This window comes from Fundulus heteroclitus, chromosome 1 (genome assembly GCF_011125445.2).
Source record: "Fundulus heteroclitus isolate FHET01 chromosome 1, MU-UCD_Fhet_4.1, whole genome shotgun sequence".
Classification (NCBI taxonomy): Eukaryota; Metazoa; Chordata; class Actinopteri; order Cyprinodontiformes; family Fundulidae; genus Fundulus; species Fundulus heteroclitus.
The window spans coordinates 7,187,764-7,204,268 of record NC_046361.1 but is presented as its reverse complement, the minus strand read 5'-3'; the positions used below and the strand labels follow the sequence as shown (position 1 = coordinate 7,204,268).

General features: G+C 41.1%; 1 protein-coding gene across 1 annotated transcript in view; it reads left to right on the top strand.

Annotated features, from left to right (window-relative positions):
• Nucleotides 1-16,505, top strand: part of plxna1a (plexin A1a) — a 359,702-nt gene that overhangs the window by 205,966 nt on the left and 137,231 nt on the right. Inside the window, exon 10 of the mRNA XM_036125192.1 lies at nucleotides 13,093-13,293. Within this exon, the coding sequence (XP_035981085.1) occupies nucleotides 13,093-13,293 (201 nt within the window). The remainder of the gene's footprint in view (nucleotides 1-13,092; nucleotides 13,294-16,505) is intronic.

Here is a 16,505-nt window from a genome sequence, read left to right as displayed (position 1 = left end):
TTTGCGGCTCTAGTGGCACGTGTTTTATTGACAGTGAGCTGACAGGAAGAGGGGGGAAGACAGGCGGCAAAGCGCCGCGTGTCGGACTCGATCCCGGGCCGACCGCGTCAAGGAATAAAGGCCTCCTAACATGGTTCGCGTCCCGGAAAACAAAACTTGCCAAATCCGATCGGGAGAAGGGCGAAAACATGGTTTCCACCAAGAAAAGCCTTCAGAGGCGTTCTCTGATGTTCTTTTAATGAAACAATATTAGGTAGATTGGACAACACGGAAGAAATGGCAGCATCAATGTTAACGCTTGCTTCCTCGATGCGAGCCACCATTGCTATCAAAACAGTCTCAGGTCACGGTCGCTTCTCCACTACGTCACATCTATGAAACTCCAGCCCTGCGTCCTGATTGGCTGGACAATAAAATTGATTGGAGAAATCACTTTCAATGGGCGATGTCCCAGATGGATGTGAGTGAAGCTAGTTGGAGCGACATTAATCTTGCTAGAGTCAGGTTAGGGACGCATACCCCTGAAACTTTTCTACAAGCTGTTGAAAAGTTAAATGTTCTGTGTTATTTGTAAGACCGACACAACCCAGGAAAATATTATACTATTATATGAAAAAGTAACTTAGAAAATTGTGTCATGCTTTAAGGTTCGGCCCCCTTTACTCTCATTTCCTTTATGGAAATCCAGTGCCGCCAATTGCCTTCATAAATCCAGCTGTTTGTAAGTTAATATTAGTATAAAAATATCTGTTCTATGGAGGCCTGAAATGTTGACAGACCAGGGACAAAGTTCTAGAGAAGTTTAAAGCAGAGTTAGGTTGGGGGACACAGCAAACATGTATAAGAAGGTTCTATGATCAGATGAAGCTGCTTATGTTTATTGGAGGGTATTTTAGAAATACTCAGTCTTGATAATCTGGCTTTATTGCTAATTGGATGACTTTTGAAGGCAGGTGGGGGGCATGAGTTAGTATATAACATAACCCCAACAAAATAAATTGAAATGCCTTGTTGAAATATGACAAAATGTGAAAAAGGTTAGTCTGGTATGGCACCATATCGAACACATAGAGAGCAAGTTGTGAACTCAGTCGTATAAACCTGCAAATATTTATTGAGTTTACTGACCTTAACTCCTTCCACATTGCACTGGCTTAATAATACCCACCCCAGCCCTCTGCTGCGCCTAATGCACACAAGTAATCACATGTGGAAAATTGGATGTAAGAGTTGTGTTGTTGCTCACTGTCTCTTTGGGTAAATTAAATGACCATTAAACAGTTGAGTGTTGTAGAGGGGAACATTTAACTAAAATGTCAGCTCTCCAGTCTGATTTCATTCCCGAGGAGACCGCATTTTCTTCCCTGTGGTCGTGTTCAGTTCTTTAATAAATAAATGGGTAAGAGCTAAATATAGCTGAAAGGTTTTTAGCTCCTTACTATTCAGCTAAAACCCCCCAAAAAAAACCTTGACTTACAGGAAGACTTCCTATTGGAACAGGTACATAGTAAGGTTGTATATTCTTCTTTATGCTTTGGTACAAAATACTTTCCCCACTGAAGGGCAGTAGTTAGATTCCCAGAAGAGACAAGGGCACATTTTTGGTCAAGAACTAAAAGATAAAATAAGATAAGAAGATAAAAAATAGGTTTTTGTTCCCCAATGGGCAACTTTGAGCATAACAGTGGGAAAGACACAGACAGAGTTACACCATTTATGGTAGTGAAAAAACAAGCTTATCTAAAGTTAGTTCTAAAGCAGCAAAGGATGAGCTTTATAGCTTTATCAGAAACGCCAAACTTCACAGCTGAAAAAGTAAATGCCAGAGTAAATATTGCACAATTATTGACAATATGGCATAATCAGGGGAAAAAAAAGATGAAATATTCAAGTTAACAGTCGAAAAAAAAGGGCACGTCTGCATTTGCAATTTCACCTGTTTTTGAGACAGGAAGAAGAGGTAATAAGTTTCTCCAGTTAAATCTTGTGAAAATTATGCATTCAACTTTCCAAGTTTTCAAAAGTGAAGTTTAAACATTCTTCAGATTAAGCTGTAATGTAGTCAGCCTCTTGTTTTATATTCATGCATTTACTGAAAAATCAGCTCTTCGGCATATAACGGCATGAACCCTTTATCCTCAGCGCTTCAGCTATCTCCTTATTCCCCACAGGGAAGGGCTGTACGAGTGGGTGGACACTCCAAAAGGCTTCCAACACAGTTCAAAGTGCCTTTTAGTGAACAGAAGAGTTTCCAATCTGCTGCGATGGGGTGCCTGCCCTCCTTCCACCTGAGACTATAACTTGAAACCTAGTTCATTTGAGAAAAATGGATGAAAAGTTTTCTTGTTGAACTGAAGCACGGAAAAAGATGAAACGGGCCTTTGTGAAGAAGAGTGTTTTGGCCCTATTAAATTTTCTCGCAAGGCAGTACGTTTGAGTTTTCTGTGTTTGGTCGTTTTTTTTTTTTTTAAACTTTTCCAAACAAACTCTACCATTTGGGGTTGGCTCAGAGCTGGCGAGGGGAGCAGAAGCCATCGCCTCATGCCCTTGATTGTTAAAGTTTGAACATTCATCACTGGCTTTTTCTGTACATTGACCTTGAAAGGTCTGCCCGACTCTTAGCTGGGTCACAGAAGTATCTCTTTATTCTCTGGGTCATGATTTTAAATAGATTGTGAGCCTCTTTTTGGATAGTTCCCATGTGACGATGAGCAATTTGTCATTTTCCGCTGGTATAAAACAAAATTCATCAAATTGTGAACCTGCAGGCCAAAAAAAAAAAAAAAAAGCACAAGACTTCATGTAGAGTGACAGTTCTGGATAACCTCTTGTTATCTGTCATGTGTCCGCTGCGTCACCCTCTGAACTGCACATACACTCACAAACAGGTATTTTAGAGGCATATATTGATCGAGTAGTTGATGCTTATCGTCTACATCCTCCTCTTTGACCACCCAGACCTGATAGCATCCCCCAACAGATAGCCACACAATCACACTTATCCATCAGAGATAACACACAGGAGACCACTATTCTAATGGAGACATTGATAGGGGCTATGTTGTCAGTCCAGTGGATATCTTTGTAAAAGCAGCATCTGTTTACAGTTTTTATTAACTTGGAATGTACTCACAATTAGACAGGAGGATTTGATTCTCAGACTTGGAATTGAGTCACACGTAAGTAACAAATTGCAGTCGGACTACTCAGTGGGTAGAGTAGTCAGACTGCAGTTGGAAGGTTTTGGGTTCCATTCCATCTTCCTCTTGTCAAATGTTGATGTGCCTAGTTAAACCCAAGTTACATACCTATTGGCACACAAATTCAGTCAATTTAGCATTTAGACTCCATGACAGTTGATCTCAAAATAAACCAACATTTTGTTGTAATGTTTTAAGTTCTGTGGTGTTTTTGTCTTAACCCTTGTAAAAAAAAAAACTGCTCCACAATAATGCAGTTATCATAATGTAATTCTAAGAAAATCATATTTGTTGAAAACCAACAGCTTGGCCCTATACATTCTACAGATATGGTGGTTGGAAGGGAAGTTCAAATATTGATCTACTGGTTTCTGTCATTTATTTGGCTCAGATGCTGAAAAAAAAAAGAAACATGCAGCAGCTGATTAGTTTAGGTAAACACGCAGAGACTCCTTATTGACATCGGCAAAAATTTTGTACTGGCAGAGACCGCGTAAAAAGTAAAGACAGCACATTTCCCTGCGTTGTGGATCTTGGAGGAGAGCGTGCTCGCTCCATCATTTCTGAGTTGACTACACAGAGGGCACATCATCCTCTATTTGTGGCGGTGCCTCTGTGATTTAGAGTCATTGACCTTAAGGTTCTATTTCCATCAGAAATTACATCAGCTAAAATGACTTTAACTGGTTTGAAAAACAGTGGGCATCTTGATTGGGATTTTCTTGTTTCATACTTTCAAGATCTTTGACTTTGCGTCTCCGAAATGTGAGGATTAAATCTTGCTTTTTTTTTTTCCGTCAAAAACTGCCGAAAGTGACCAGTTACTGAATCTTTTCTAAGCAAGATAGACCGCATTCAGCTGGCTGTTGTCTAAAAGGCAACAGCCTTTTCCTGGCATTGAACAATTGATCGCAAAATTTCACAATCATTCACTTGGAATTAAATCAGAAAGGGACTTTCTTTTAACTTAATGCGTCACATTAACAAAACAAGTGGAGAGCACTGCTGGTAAGGAAGTCTGTGAGAAGAAGGCAACGGCTTAGGAAACCTATGTGTGTGTGTGTGTGTGTGTGTGTGTGTGTGTGTGTGTGTGTGTGTGTGTTCAGCTGCATGAATTGCCTCCCTGTAGATTGAATGGTGAGATCTACTGGGATTTACTGCATGATCCATTGTACATCTGGTATGTGTGAGTGTGTTACCTCCTGTTAAATGTATTCTCTAAGGGTATAACTATATTAGTGTCTCGAACTGAGACATTGCTGAAAAGATTACTCTCTCTCTCTTCTACTGGGACATTTGGTCATCATATCATCTTCTTTGTGTGTGTGTGTGTGTATGTTACAGTGTGCGGTGTTCAGTTTGTGTGTGCGCGCAGAAGAAAACCTTTCAATGGGGTCTCGCCCCCTTCTTTTTGAAATGCTCCATTGGTCTGTGACGTTAATCCGTTGGGACCATCCACACTGCGCTGACCCCCCCCCCCCCCCCTCGCCCCCGCCTCCTCTTATACCCACACACACAAATACACACAGACTACCTCATCCATCATACTCTGAGGTTGTTTGCGCCTCAGCGAGGTGGCCTCGTCAGTGACAGCCAACGGCCAATCGGGGAACTCACCTCGTGTCTGACATCGCTGTTGATGTAGCGTTTTTCATCATGGCGAATATCAAGCAAATGTAGGAAGAAAAAAAAAAAGGTAAACACACAATTAAAAAAAAACTGGAATGTGTCGGTGTTAACAGAAAGCAAACAGTTATTGTTTTCTGACAGGAATAAAGTCGCTTCTTTGTTTCCTTCTCCGTACCGTTCCTCCACTGCAGCGTTACAAACACGCTCCTAGTTGTGTCAGGGTAAAGGCACTTCCTATTATTTTTTCCCTCTCACTTGCGCAGCCACAGGATGAGGATAACAGAGCGGGGGGTAAAGGGAAAGGAGAAGTGATTTAGGGCATGGAGACTGAGGAGGAGAGGAAAAGTCAATATGAAAATGCAGCAGGGTGTCCTAGTCAGCTGGAGTTCATGACTGCAGGCACCGCGGTGCTTAAATAAACCACAGGGCAGGTAGAGACCAGAGGGGGGAAGGAGAAGATCAAATGTTAGGAAGATGTGTACACACTGGAAGAGATTTTGATGAGAAAACGGTTTATTTTGAAGTAGTGCGTCTGAAGGCCTTTGGCGTTCTGTTACATAACCACTAACAGCACTCCCCACCACCACCGCTCTTATTTTGCCCTCGAACCACTCTCAATTTTACCCACTTTAAGAAAAACCACAGTTCCATGTGAACAAACGTAACCCCAGGACATGATGCAGCCGCCACCATGTTTCACTGTTGGTGTGGTGCCTAAGGCTCAACCCTGCTCCTTAGTCCAGGCATATGGAGACTACAGGGAATTGGTGTAACATGTTGGTGTAACAGCACTAACAGCACTCCAGCACAGGTGTAACAGCACTAACAGCACTCCCCACCACCACCACTCTTATTTTGCCTGGAACCACTCCCAATTTTACCCACTTTAAGAAAAAACACAGTTAGTGTAACAACTGGGAATTGGTGTAACATGTTGGTGTAACAGCACTAACAGCACTCCAGCACAGGTGTAACAGCGCTAACAGCATTCCCCACCACCACCACTCTTATTTTGCCTGGAACCATTCCCAATTTTACCCACTTTAAGAAAAAACACAGTTGGTGTAACAACTGGGAATTGGTGTAACATGTTGGTGTAACAGCACTAACAGCACTCCAGCACTGGTGTAACAGCATTTACAGCACTCCCCACCACCACCACTCTTATTTTGCCTGGAACCACTCCCAATTTTACCCACTATTAAGAAAAAACACAGTTCCATGTGAACAAACGTAACCCCAGGACATGATGCAGCCGCCACCATGTTTCACTGTTGGTGTGGCGCCTAAGGCTCAACCCTGCTCCTTAGTCCAGGCATATGGAGACTACAGGGAATTGGTGTAACATGTTGAACTTAGTACTTATCGGACGTTCCTGTAATTCCTACTCACTTTTTGGCAGGAATGTTTTCTCAAAAATGTCTTGACTGTCTGTAACATGGTAGAAATAAAACGCTTTTGGCGTTTGTTTTTGTTTTTTTTTGGATCCTTTTTGCTGACTCATACCATTGTACAATGAGACCCTGTTGATCCTTTGTTTGCATCTGTGACTAACTCCAGTTTTAGCGAAATTATATGAATGAGCAAACGTGAAGAAAACCAGCTGTTGCGGTTCCTTTTTTTCCCCCATGTAACACTTGCTTTGTTTTTGTTTTTCAGTTCAGTAGTACAGGATGTGTCCCATAAAAGGTGTTAGGAACATTTTGTGTTTTCTTTTACATTGAACCCTGGTGTTGTCGTCGTGCTGGATGCGTTATAAGATCCCCTATGTGCTTTCCAGACCACTCAAACCTTCCAATTCAGATCTTGTTGTTATTTTTTTGTTTTTTTTTTACTCAAACATAGCAAAAAATTCTGAATAGCACCCCACACAATGCAAATTCTACAGCATTGATGTCTGCTCAGCCCCATAGAGAGGCCATCACAGCGGCAAATAACAAGACAATTGTGATTGATCCACTCGCTATGCGTTTAAAAGGCACTCAGTTTTTCTTTGTGCCACACAAACGCGCACATGTAACAGGCTGTCATCGAATCAGGTTTGCTGACAAGGCCAACACAATAAAAAGTGTTTTTCTGCTAGCCATTTTTCTCATTTTAAAAGCTCAGCCAACTCAATACGAGGCGTGTTTGTATTGTCTCCTCTGAACTCTTCCTGCTTCTCTGTGTTGCAAAAAGATTAAATAATTGTCGAGTGCTTATTTGCTTTCCACGAACTTTTTAAACACATTTTTGATTGCACATTTGCAGCTTGGGAAGCGACGGCTCAGGTTTCAAACTGATGCAGAGACACACTAGTGCAAGAGTCAATATGAGGACAAATGCCTTTCTATGGGCTCTAAAGTTGACACTGCTTCAGGAATGGCGTCAAATGGTGTTTCTGATGCCGGTTGGCGAACCAGTTGGATTTACTGGTTGTTGTGTTTATTGACAGACACACGTCCATAACGACATACGTTCCTTCATTCAAATGTTGAACTGACATATTCACTAACAGATGTTGGTTCTAACTGATCTGATACAGAAAAACAGTCTATCATTCCCACAATCTTGACCTTTTACTGATGCAGATGCCATATCCGCCATATTGGATCTAAGGGATGGGGTTTTGGAGGACCGTCTGACTTTCTAAGTCAAATGCCTGACCAAAAGTGGATGTTCCAGTGGATTTATCCTAATTGTAACCTAGAAATCCTGACTTCCGACCTCAGATAGAATGCCTGACAGCGTTCACTCATAAAACATGGTGTCATAATTTAACCTTTACAACTGGTTTAACAGTTTGCAGATATTTCATTCGCGCAGGCTTTGCAGAAATTTTGTGTCAGTTTTTAAGCTGAACTTACACAACTTAATTTGTACTTATGTGAATTGCCATCCTTTGTTAAAATGAAACAAAAAAATATATGAGCAAATGAGTAATTAAGAGGTAGCAAGAGTGGTGAATATTTATCGCATCTTTTTTTACTGATGGGACCAAGACTTACATTTTTCTATTCCAGTTTTCCAACTCAATTGCTTCAATATCCATATTGAATTAGATATTTCCTAAACCTAGAATCAGGTAGTATAGTGCAGTGAGTACTCAGGCAGACACTGGTAGAAACTGCTAGAAGCCTAATAGAGATTTAACAGCGGCAGTATGGAAGACTAATTTCTTTCTGAAGGCTTACCTTCCTCTCCTTTGATCACAGCATCTGTGTGTTTGGCCCCAAGGCTACCGCAAAACACACCACAGGCCCCAGCACCAGTTTACAGCTCAAAGCCAGAGGGCAAGATTTAGCTCTGGATTGGTGTGTGTGTGTGTGTGTGTGTGTGTGTGTGTGTGTGTGTGTGTGTTACAGTGTGGGATGTTCAGTTTGTTTGTATATTATGTGTATTTTTCCCAGGCCAGATGCAGCGTTTTGACTCTACATGTATCCATGTTGCATACGTACAAACTGGTTTGGATAGATAAAACCATGCATGGTTTCCATGCCCTGCATCCTCTCAACCTTGCTAAAGAAGCTTATCAGTTCCAAAAACTTAGTGTTTTCTAAATTAGTTTCTACAGCTCCTTGCAAAATTATGCATAGCCCTTGAACTTTCTCACATTTTCTCACATTACAAACACAATTTGCAGTAGATTTTATGTGGTTGTCCAACACAAAGTAGTTCCTAATTGCAAAGTGGTAAGAAAATAATACATGGATTTCCACTCACTGGATATATTTAAAGTTGCATGGAAATAGAAGGATTTTTCATTTGAATACAGCACATAAAATAGATTCAAATCTGGGTATGATGCAAATTAGCGACATTAAGCATAATTGGACATGATTATAATTAACCAAATTTCCAGTCTCAGGTGTGTAGACTATTTTATTGAGCGTGCTGTAAGACAGGACTTTGAGAAAAGCGTTTAATAGTGTGCTGCAGATTTTAAACCAGTCTTCTTGTGGGAATTTTCTCGCTGTGTTTTCTATAAAATGCCAGATGTATGGGGTCCCCGACGTATAATTGTCCTGTCAACAAAATCTCCCGCACGAGCCCTGGATCCATGATACTCCTGTTCATGTCTGAATTATAATGCAGTGGTTTAGGTTTTTTGCAAGGGATTTCTTCTAGCTGATTTGCAGTTGGACATATTGGTATCCTGCAGCCACGCATGGAAGCATTCCAGGTATGGATCTACAGAAAAACCTTTCAGGGAAAAAAAAGAAAGGGTAATGCATCAACAGTTATCCCAGCAAAAAAGGGATCAAACGGAAGGTGAAAGTAGGGGTAAAAAGGAGGGATGCTACAGAGAATGTAGACGAGATCAATTGTGAACTGCAGAAAGAAAGAGAGAGTGGAGAGAGAAAAGAAGCATTAGAGGATTCCCCCAGGTAAAGGAGATTGTTGTGTCCCATTGTGTTGAACTGCTCCGCTATCTGATGTAGACTCAGCTCTGACACCTGTCACCACTCCTAATGAAACAGCTCCCACAATCCTCTGCTGCTGAATCTTTTGTTCGCTCCCTGCCTCCTTTGTGTGCTGCCCTCTCTTTTTCTTTCACGGGTTTGTGCAGCAGCGTCTTTTGTACGATATATGTAAGCCCAACGTGAGGGTTGTGTGTGAATGTTGTAGCGTGTACTCATGCTCTTCAAAGGAACGCCACTCTTCATTAGGATACAGATGCATCTATATTAACAAAAATAAGAAAATAACAGCCCGTAAACGGTTAAAATGTGACGTGGTTTGCTTTGGCTGCCAGCTGCTTAGCTGCAGGAGATGCTTAGGTTTAGGGAAAACTTTAACAAATAGGTGGTACCCTAACTGCAAATAACTAGGGTCTTTTTTATTCTTTGTGTCAACATCTATTGCCTCCATCCCTCTCTCAGCAATGTTACAGACATGCTGCTCTGTAATTTTCGTATTTTTCCATCCTCACTAATACCTTTGTAGAGTCAGTTGTTTTTTTCTAAACTTTTATTTTATCCTTTTTATTTCCTTTAGTTCCATTTTTGTTCTATGGTGATGGGAACAGAATCAGATCATAAGCATTCTGACAGCATCGGCGACTGCTTAGAATTGTGTCAGTCTTGCTGAACGGCAGAATAGCAGTCTGAGTTTCCTGCCATCCATCAGTTTTAGGGTTTCTTTCCCCTTATTTCATGTGGAAGAATATCAGCATTATGTTGAGGAGTTTACTCAAAGTTGTTTTGCCATGTAAATTTAGAGTTACGATAGTGATAGCACCAGATCAAACTGTTGTGTTAGGGTTAGAAAACAAACAGGGTTACTGGTTACTATGCCAACCCTTTTATGTATTAATATATTGCTATTTTCATTATTACCGTTTTTAAATGAAATTACCATTGAAACCACTTTGCTGCAGACACAAACAGAATGCAGTGAAAGTAAAGGTGTCAAAGACGACGATGGATATGTCCTTGTAATATTGTTGCATTTATATTTTTATCTAAGGCAATTAGACATTGTGTTTCTTATTATTCTTCTTATTCTTCTTCTTATTATTATTATTATTATTATTATTATTATTATTATTATTATTATTATAGGTTTAGTTCTATTATGCTGGCAAACTGGCATTTTTGTGGTCAGAGCAGTCACATCTAGCTGTGAGAAGAAGTGATACAAGGTATGAAGACTTTTGGGCATCATTACGCCTACCTCTCAGAATCCTCCTAGTGTTTTCCTTCTGTTCCTTTAGATTGACTGACTTATTTCTATATTACTGAATGGAGGAAACTGCTGCCACGGCTTAGCTTTGCTTCTCTGTAGCTCAAATAGCGTTTCACTGTCTGCATTAAAGTTTTCTTTAATGCAGATGTTTGCGATCACAACAGTACACTTATCGTTTGCTTGACGCTGTTTGAAGTGGGATTTTTGCATTTGCTTTTTTTCATATTCATCCAACCTGTTCATCATTTACAACATTGTTGTATTGTTGTAGAGGCTCATATGAAGGGTAGGAAATGTAGAAAATAAGTGTTTCTAATTATACTTTGCAGTTTAGAATCCAGAGCATGACAAACATGTAACATTTTGTGCACACTGTTGGTAATATCTAAAGCTTTAATAGTCAACAGGAGCCAAAGACGCAGCTTTAGTCCGCATAGCTGAGTCTTATTTGCTGAAGCAGACGTCAGCGGTATAAAAAACAAAAATTATTATACAACATAGATTCCAACTGACATATCTATTGTTGTCTTTTAATTTAAATCAAGCTGAAGAACAAACAGAATTTATCTTTGCTTGTATGAACATAATGTAAATAGGTTTTGGTTTTATTTTGTGTTAATGTTTTTAATTCTTCTTTGTTGTTCATTTATATTTGTTTGAGTTTTGCCATATTCATGCTTTTGTGTTTAGTCATTTTGTTTATTCTTGTGTTATTGGATTTATTTCTCCAAGCTCTCCGTTTATCTTTTCCCCTTTGTTTGGAGTTCTTTGTATGTCAGTTCAGCTTCGTTCGTGTTAATTTGTCTCTCTCCCTCAGCTTCCCTGCTTTCCTTCTGCCACAGCTGGTCCGCATTTCCTCTTGTTAGCGTCTCTGTTTCCTTTGTCATTTTCTTCCCCTGCCTCTGTATTCACGCTGCTGCTTTCTTGTCTTTCACCACCTGATTCTTCCATTACCATGCCTGTTGCTTCCATGTTGCACCGTCTGTTTCTCCGTCCGTGCTCCATGTCCTGTTCTCCTCAGGCTGTGCTGTAAGTTTTGGTCTTTTTGTTATTGTATAAACTGCTCTATTTATCGTGCTGCTCCCAAGTTCTATTCCCGTTACAACCTCGCCAAACATGACACCATTGGGCAATCTTACAGTTCAGTAAGAGTACGGTGCTCTGTCCAGATTCCTGGGTGATGCTGCCTCAGGCTCCCAGTTTGGTGCACTCAGAAGGAATAAGAAAATGCTGTGGTGGGGTCTTTGAAGCCAAAACATACATAATGTCCGTAAAAGCCTCATTAATATGGCGAGGGGGTCTCAATCCAAATTGGCTTGTAGTCTTTTTAACCACTCACTGCTACATTCAATATTCTGGCTTTAATAAAAAAAAAAAAAAAGCAGAGCTCATCCTCACGAGAGTAGATAATTTGTAAGCGAAGGTTTTAGGCTGGTTGATGTCAGCGGAAGAACAAAGGCAGCTGGAATTCCGCTGGATTAGCATCCAGTGTGGTAGAATGCTGTTGGGAAGGAAGAGAAAAGGATTCCTCATAATGGACGTGAGGGAATTTATTCAGATTGTGGTGCCAAAGGCATTTTTAGTCACTGTTAAGTAACGTTGGATTTGCATGTGTTTTTTTTTAATTATTATTTATTTTGTTTTTGTGGATTGAAGAGAAGATGATTTATTGTTTTATTATTGCTTCGCTTCATGCTGGCTGCTTTTTCATGTTAGTCCCTTCGGATGGAAGATGAACGTTTGGTTTCTGAATGGACTTCTGTCGTCTCCTTCTGCTGCGTCCCCTGCTGCAAAGCTGCCTTAACTTCTTAGTGAAGCTTCCTGCAGTTTGAGAAGAGTCCGTCAGAAATGACCTCATCGGTCCAACTCAATGTAATTCAGTCTGGTCACCTGGATAAACGATCCTTCCTGGAGAGACACCTCACATAGGACGTGGGTTCATTCCAGAGCTGCATTGTGTGCCGCTGTATTTGCATTATTCAGATTTGAAACCAGATGTTCTGCCGTACGCGTTCTAGCTATTAGAAGTTATTTTACTGTCTTGATTATCATTTAGAGACAACAAGTTTGTTTTTTTTGCACCCTGTAAATGTCACCGGGTTGCCTTTTTCCATGTATATTCTAGAATAGCGTGCTGTTTACTGCCAAATTAGTTGACAGGCTGAATAGCTTGACATCCTCTTACTCATTTTACCTCAGTTATAAATAAAAGCCTTCTTGTGTAATAATAAAAAGAAGTACATTTAACTGCAAAGTAACTTTCTCCTTTTTCATGCTATACCACTTCACATTATATCATATAGTATCAGAGCCCATACTATATCCTATTGGCTCATACCATGTTGTATTAAGTCATATTGTGTTGCATCATATATGTGTTCTATTGTATCGTATGATATACACGTTATATTCTAACATAGTATGATCTCACATTATATGGAGAGGTGAAGTTATTGGTATCAAATCTTTACTTTATCGGATCGTTAGCTCTGTGTGGAGATGTAACTTGCGTCAGCCACAAAGCAGAGATACCCGAGCCCTAACCAATGAATTTACTTGCCACATCTCAATTTTTCTCTTCTCGTTTTTTCACCAGGAGTGCCCTCAGATCATGCCCTCCACTCAGATCTACATTCCTGCCGGGGTGATGAGGCCCATCACTCTGCTGGCTCAGAACCTGCCCCAGCCTCAGTCCGGACAGAGGAACTACGAGTGCATCTTTCACATCCAGGGAAGCACGCACAGCGTCCCTGCGCTGAGGTTCAACAGCTCAAGCATCCAGTGTCAGAAGACCACGGTAAGAGCAAAAGCACACGCCACCTTCAAGAAAGCCGTGCCGAGTTAACCCGTTAGGAAGCTTCACAGCTAGCAGCAAAAAAATTTGAAAAATTTAAAGGCAAAGGCTCAAAATGAAGAATGTAGATAGAAGGACTGACTTTTCTTCATCCTCACCACTGATTCCCACCTCTTACCTTTCACTCACATTGTCGCCACTAATAAGGAGCAACCATTTGAACAGTGCTCATCTCCTGAGCTCCCATCAGGAAATGTGGCATTTTACCAGTTCCCGTCATGAGCTTACTTTAAGTAGTCTCTCGACGCGGCCGGTCCTGCATGGAAGCGGGCAGTAAAGCGGCGGCAGAAATCAATGTGTCGCTTTGGCAGCGTCGCCGACCTCCTCCTCCATCAGCTTGTCCCACACCTGTCAGCTGCTGCGCCTCATTTAGCCGACTTCTGCATTAGCACAGGTTCACGTTGCTGATTTGCCACCTCCCGGTGCTTTTGAACTCTACAAAGGAAAAGATGGAGCGCCAGCCCTGTGATCCTTGAATTCTTTCTGCCTCTGATGTTGGACGGTGACTCAAAAATAGTTCATGGGCATATCATGGAAGTTGATTTCCAGATCATAATGATAGCTCCTGCAGTTCTTTTGTGCCTCGGTGAGGTAAATCATGCATATTTAGCCGCTCGCCTTCCTGTAATTGCTCCACGCAAGTGATTGTGCTTTTAGGTTTGACTTTTAGGGTTGTTATTACCAGTTTTTTTTTGGCAGATTTGTCCTTTAATGACATGCCTGCTCTGAAGCCTTTTGAATATTGAATGAGCTGTAAAAACAGTAAGTGCTGTTCATCAAGCTGAATATTTAAATAGCACGGTTCTAAAGGAATTCTGGCCTTTACTCTCATTACTTTGATTGACATTTCTATTCCTTAGGCAAAGTAAGACGCAGACTTTTTGTTAGTTCCGACGTCCTTCTCAGGAATTAATCAAACTTCTTTTAAAAAAAAAAGAAAAAAAAGTGTTCAGTGGCATGAAAAAGTTTTCATTGGGATTTTTTTTTGTGTGACAGTGCCTATGTGTAAAGTGAGATGATGACGACTCACGGGTTTTCAAAGTTTACAGAGATAAAAATCCAAAAAGAGTTGCATGCACGGGTGCTCAAAGCCCCTTTACTTTTAGACCCCTAAGTAAAAGTACAACCGCTTGCTTTTAGAACCTACATAATTGATAATTATAGCCCAGTTGTGTCTAATTTACTCTCAGTAGCTCTTTTGTAAAGAGTGACAGCATCATGGAGTCGCAGAGAGCATGTGGAGGAGGATACCGTGGGCCAAAATTAACTTTGTTGCGTGCAGCTACTAAGAGTAATGAAATATGAAAGCAGAAAGAAGGCCGGATAAAACAGCTTGGCACATCACTCTGAAGACACAAGAGTCAGAGTCAGGGAAGCTGGTCAGGGTTAATTGGAAGTTCCAACAAAGTACAATGAAATTAGTTTTTTTTATGAATACTTGCCGCTGTAATTCTTTAAAAGCGAACCTCTTCCCACATCAAAAAAAATAAAATAAAAAAAGCAGCATTGCAGTTAGTTTCGAAGCGCTGTGCGGGGTTTTATTCCCAGTCTTATGATAGTCTCAGATACATTCATTACTGCGTCTCTGCCGCTGCTGTGCCGCTGCTGTGGCAAACGGCCAGAGACCTGCCGCTGCAGAACTCAGACGGAGCCGAACGAATTCATACACAGCAAACACACATCTGAACACACCCGTGTTCATCTCTTCATTCCTCGGCGCAAATCAATGTTTCATAAAGCCCCGGCGTTATCTCTGCAAGAGTCAAGGAAAGTAGGAAGCCCACAGGTCTCAACACAACTCCGCAGCTGTTGATGGAGCTGGATACTGGAGGCTGAACTGTGTGTCAGCTCGTGCATGCATCTGTGCGGTGTTGGGTGGAGTGAGTAACCCTTGTTTTCGCTCGGCTCCCCCCCCCTGTCTGTCTGCTCGTCAGGTGGGACCGTGATAGGATCCAATTAGAGGAAGCAATAGATAAAATGATGATGAATTGCAGCAGCGTGGTACACCGACAGACACAGATACACCCACGCTGCCACGCACATATACAGAGATGCAGATAGACTCGCATAAGGGGGGGGGGGGGGAAGACAAAAAGGAAGCAAAATAGACAAAGAGAGCCAAGGAGGCATGAGGGAATCAGGTGCAAACAACCACAGTGCTGTATAGAAATGGATTAGAGAAAAGGAATAAGGGAAAAAGAAGAGAACATGAGGGGGAAAAAAACACACACCAAGTTCAACAAGCAAAAAGTGGGGAAAACAAACAAATGAGGGAGAAACAGATGGAGACTGGAAATATTTGGAATAAAATGGATGGGAAAGAAAATGAAATCACGATCCATGAAATAGTGGAACAACTGAGAATAAGCAGCGCGGCAGCCGAGATGGGGACATGTGGGACAGTCGGGTTTGGTTAGAAAGTTGTTCAGCCGTTCAGCGCTGCTTTAATAAAACACTTCTCTCTTGGATCCTCGGCATAGTCTCTGCACGTTAACAGGCAAAGACTGACATATTGGCACGCCCGGTGAAGAGGTGCAAAACTCTAAAATGCGTAGTTTTTTTTCTTGTAGCATCTCACACTGAATAATGTGGCAAAAAAATACCTTTTTGTTTTGAGTCCATTTATTCAGAGAAGAAAAAAAATCCCATTTAAAACAATTTGGAACAATGAACACGTATCCATGATCTGCAATGCTATCTCTGTATTATCCAACCGTACTAGGGTTGCCAACAATTCTGAACCAAAGCAAAATCATAAAAAAAGCCAAAAAGAGACTTTTCTTCGCAAGTTTGTCTGCATTAAACCCTTCAACGGTGTCCTTAATCATCCAGCAAACTACAACACTAAAATTATGAGTGTTGCTCTAATAAGCTTGATATTTTAACCAGGTGGACGTTCTTTTATTCCTTTATTTTATTCTCTACTTTGGCCAGATAAAAAAAAAAAAAACTGTGGTTGTAGACCAAACAGAAGCTACAGAGGATCAATAGATGGAAATCCATGTGTGATTGTGAACGCCGGCCACTATTGTTAGGTATTCTCAGCAGGGAGGAGCGAGTTTATGTATCACGGCTGCCTGTGACTGTTGGGGAGCCGGGGGTAATAAATCACGGGGAAAATTAGCCAGCAGTGGATGTACGCTCATCCGTTCAAT